General features: G+C 35.8%; 1 protein-coding gene across 1 annotated transcript; it reads right to left on the bottom strand.

Moving 5' to 3' along the window:
* Positions 1-1,411: 1,411 nt before the first annotated feature.
* On the bottom strand, positions 1,412-2,344 carry LOC110297572 (olfactory receptor 477). Its single transcript, XM_021166372.1, has one exon. The coding sequence runs from the start codon at positions 2,342-2,344 to the stop codon at positions 1,412-1,414; it is 933 nt and encodes a 310-aa protein (XP_021022031.1).
* Positions 2,345-3,545: the final 1,201 nt, after the last annotated feature.

The raw sequence follows: 3,545 nt of genomic DNA, 5'->3' as shown, positions 1-3,545 counted from the left end.
GGCTGGAATAACATTGTCATAATTAGGCATTTATATCTATCATTTTTCATTTGTTCTATTTTCTCCTTTGACAAGTATTGTACTCTACTATTTCACTTAGTAAATCGTAAATATTTTTTCTATTAGTTATTAAAATAATATTTCCAAGCCCTGATATCTCTAGCTCTATTGCCCTGGGGAATCAGATTCTAAATCTTGCACTAAAAGGAAATAAACACTAACTTAAGTCTGTTCTCTGGAGTTCCCATATAAATTCCTTTTTCACCTTAGCTTTTCCAGGCTCATGATGTCTCAGGCAAAAAAATATACCTTCTAAAATCAAATTGTGCACTGTACCCTGTAGCATCATCTCTGGTTATTATATGGGATAGAGGCATTAAATCCCAATTTCCTCATAGACCCAGATTCATGATTATTGTGGAAGAATTTATCAAAATACTTTCATTATAAAAATGGTCTTCTAAATTGTTACATGTACCATCATATCAGAAGTCTGATTTTAATGTGTATTTTAAAATAAGTAGAATCATAGAAACTTTTTGCAAGTATGATATTGAAACTTTATTTCCCCCAAAGTAGGAATGAAGTCATTTTTCCCAGGAATAACCTAGTTATGGTATGCATAAACTAGATATTCATTACAAAACCAACTTTCCTCAAAGATTAGTGTGTAGTATTCAGTATTGATTAATTTAGGCCAATCTTGGGTATCATAACATTGCTCACAGCCTTAGATTTATCATGGTATAATATATGTCACATATGGGGAAAATAGAACCAGAATTGAATCAACACTTATATTGCATAACATCTAGAATCAGAGGGAATGGCTCAATACCTCTCTGGATAAACTGTTTGATTTCTCCAATGCCTGATATCCTCCTCTGTAAATTGAATGCAATTTAAAGTGCCAAATTAAATGGTGTATTATAAAAACTAAATGTAAAGCCAAACCCATTGGTTTCTATATTTCTGGATTTTACTATTAATGTTATATCTCTGTTCCTTCATGATTATATGGTAGATCAAAATTTATTTTTCACTGTCCAGACAGTCTTTTTGCAAAATAAGAAATAACAATGCCACTTGATTTGGTGGGTTGTTTTTTTTTTTTTTTTTTTTTCAGAATAAATAGGTTCTATATGCAATTGAATTATAGCATTGCCTAAAATGGAATGATTAAATTATTGTTTGTTTCATATACAAAACATTTTCACATATTCAGGAATTTTATAATAGTAATAATTGTTGCTGTGTTAGTATAACATGACAGATACCAAGAAGTGTTCTTACTATATTCAAGTGTATAGAGGGAAGTTGATGAAAAGGGTTACAACTTTAAATTATACAAACAATTGAGCAGCACTTACTAGGTACTAACAGTGGTATGCATATGTAAAACGCTTACACTCTATGGAAATATTCTGATGATAGCCTTCCTGAGAGCCTCTTTTACATCTCTGTTTCTCAGACTGTAGATGAGGGGGTTGAGCATGGGGATCACCACTGTGTAGAATACAGACAGTATCTTGTTCTGTGCAGTAGAGTAGTTTGATTTGGGCATCACATAAATGAAGGTAATGGTTCCATAGTAGAGAGTGACTGCAGTGAGGTGGGAGGTGCAGGTGGAGAAGGCCTTCTGTCGGCCCTCAGTGGAGCGCATCTTCAGGATGGTGATGAGAATGTAGGTGTAGGAGACAGCTATGACAAACACTGTGATCACAATGATGGATCCAGCAGAGATNGAAGGAATAATTCCAATAATGGAGACATCTGAGCAAGAAAGCTTCAACACAGCAGGGAAGTCACAGAAAAAGTGATCTATCTGATTTGGTCCACAGAAGGACAGACTTGACAGACAACTAGTAAATGTTCCTGAATTCACACAGCCACCTACATATGAAGCTCCAACTAAAAGGAAGCAGATCCTGGGAGACATATGTGTTGAATAGAGCAGGGGTGAGCAGATGGCCACATAGCGGTCGTAGGCCATGACAGCTAGGAGGAAGCACTCAACTGTCCCAAATGTCACANCAATACAGAATTGGGCTATACAATCAGCCACAGAGAGTGTTACTGTATGTCGAAGGAATCCTGTAAGCATTATAGGTGTGATTGATGTGGAAAACCCAATGTCTACAAAAGCCAGATGGCTAAGGAACAGATACATGGGAGTGTGGAGTTGGGGGCAGCTCCTTATTAAACTGATTATGCTGAAATTTCCCACTAAAGTAACAGTATATATTCCTAGAAATATCATAAATAGAATGACACATAGTGTGGAATTCTCTGTTAACCCCAAAAGGATGAACTCTGTCACAGTGCTGTGGTTTTGAGCCTCCATCTCAGGTGTGAAATGTCCCTGTTGAAGATAATGAGAAAAAAATTTTGTTTCCTATTTTTTCAATACTTTTAAAATTTTTCTTTTTATCACATATTAATCCCATCCTTTTACCAAAATTATAAATATCTGCTGTTTTAAGATTTAAAGATTGTGTTCCTTCTTTAAATAGAATGTGAATAATGTTCTCACCCTGCTATTTCCATTACATTTCTCTATTTATGCAGTACTTATACAAAGTTTCCTGAAATCTTGACTTCCGTCATTTTTTCCTCAAGGTGGAGGTCCATAATGTCAATGATCTCTTGAGATTCTCCTCATGCACACATCAATTAAGAATCCTCTAACCACTTTAAATTTTGTCATTCCACAGTCTTCTTCAAAACCTCCACCAATATTTGATATTTTTTTATGTATGTTTTTGTGTGTGGTTATTTTGCCCACATGCATGTTTATATACCAGATGTATGTCCTATACCTGGGGAGATCAGAAGATGTCATTAGATTTCCTGGAAGTGTAATTATGGCCAGCTGTGAGCCACCATGTCAGTGCTAGTATAATCTGTTTCTGCTGCAAGGACAGCCAGTGATATTGACTGCTGAGCCCCTCTCCAATCATCTCATTCATTCACAACGTCATGTCTACTACTTGGCCACCTTCCTGGTCATCTTCCTCACATTGTACTCCACCCAGTAAAATCCTATCGCTTTGTCTAATTTGTTTCCAGTTCCTTTTTCATCTCCTTTTCCATTCTTTGAGTATCCACTTAGCTAAAATACTTGATCACTTTTATTCTGTATTCTGTCTGCTTATTACCTTCTAACTCACATTGATTTCTTCTTACAGTTTATCATAATATGACATAATGTCCTAGTTCCAATAAAAAACAGGATAATGCCAAAATTTAATTCTTTTTTTTGGGGGGGGGGGGGTTCATGACAAATTATAACCTCATTGGTATAACACTCATTATTCTTTCTGACTTCTCCCTGTATTTAACTATGTTTCTCACCATATTTCCATGCAGTTCTCAAACTAACCAGATGTCCACAATTGTCCCTGGTGCCTTAGCCTCCATAATTATTCTCTTTACACAGCCTTCTCTGACTCATCAGGATGAATCTGGTTCACTTCCTTTTTTTGCAGGCATCTGCTTCTACAGATAGCTGATGTGTACACTGGGTTATGGTTTTTTACTCCTTT

The sequence above is a fragment of the Mus caroli genome, chromosome 7 (genome assembly GCF_900094665.2).
Source record: "Mus caroli chromosome 7, CAROLI_EIJ_v1.1, whole genome shotgun sequence".
Classification (NCBI taxonomy): Eukaryota; Metazoa; Chordata; class Mammalia; order Rodentia; family Muridae; genus Mus; species Mus caroli.
The sequence above is the reverse complement of the archived record's forward strand: the minus strand, read 5'-3'. Positions and strand labels throughout refer to the sequence as shown.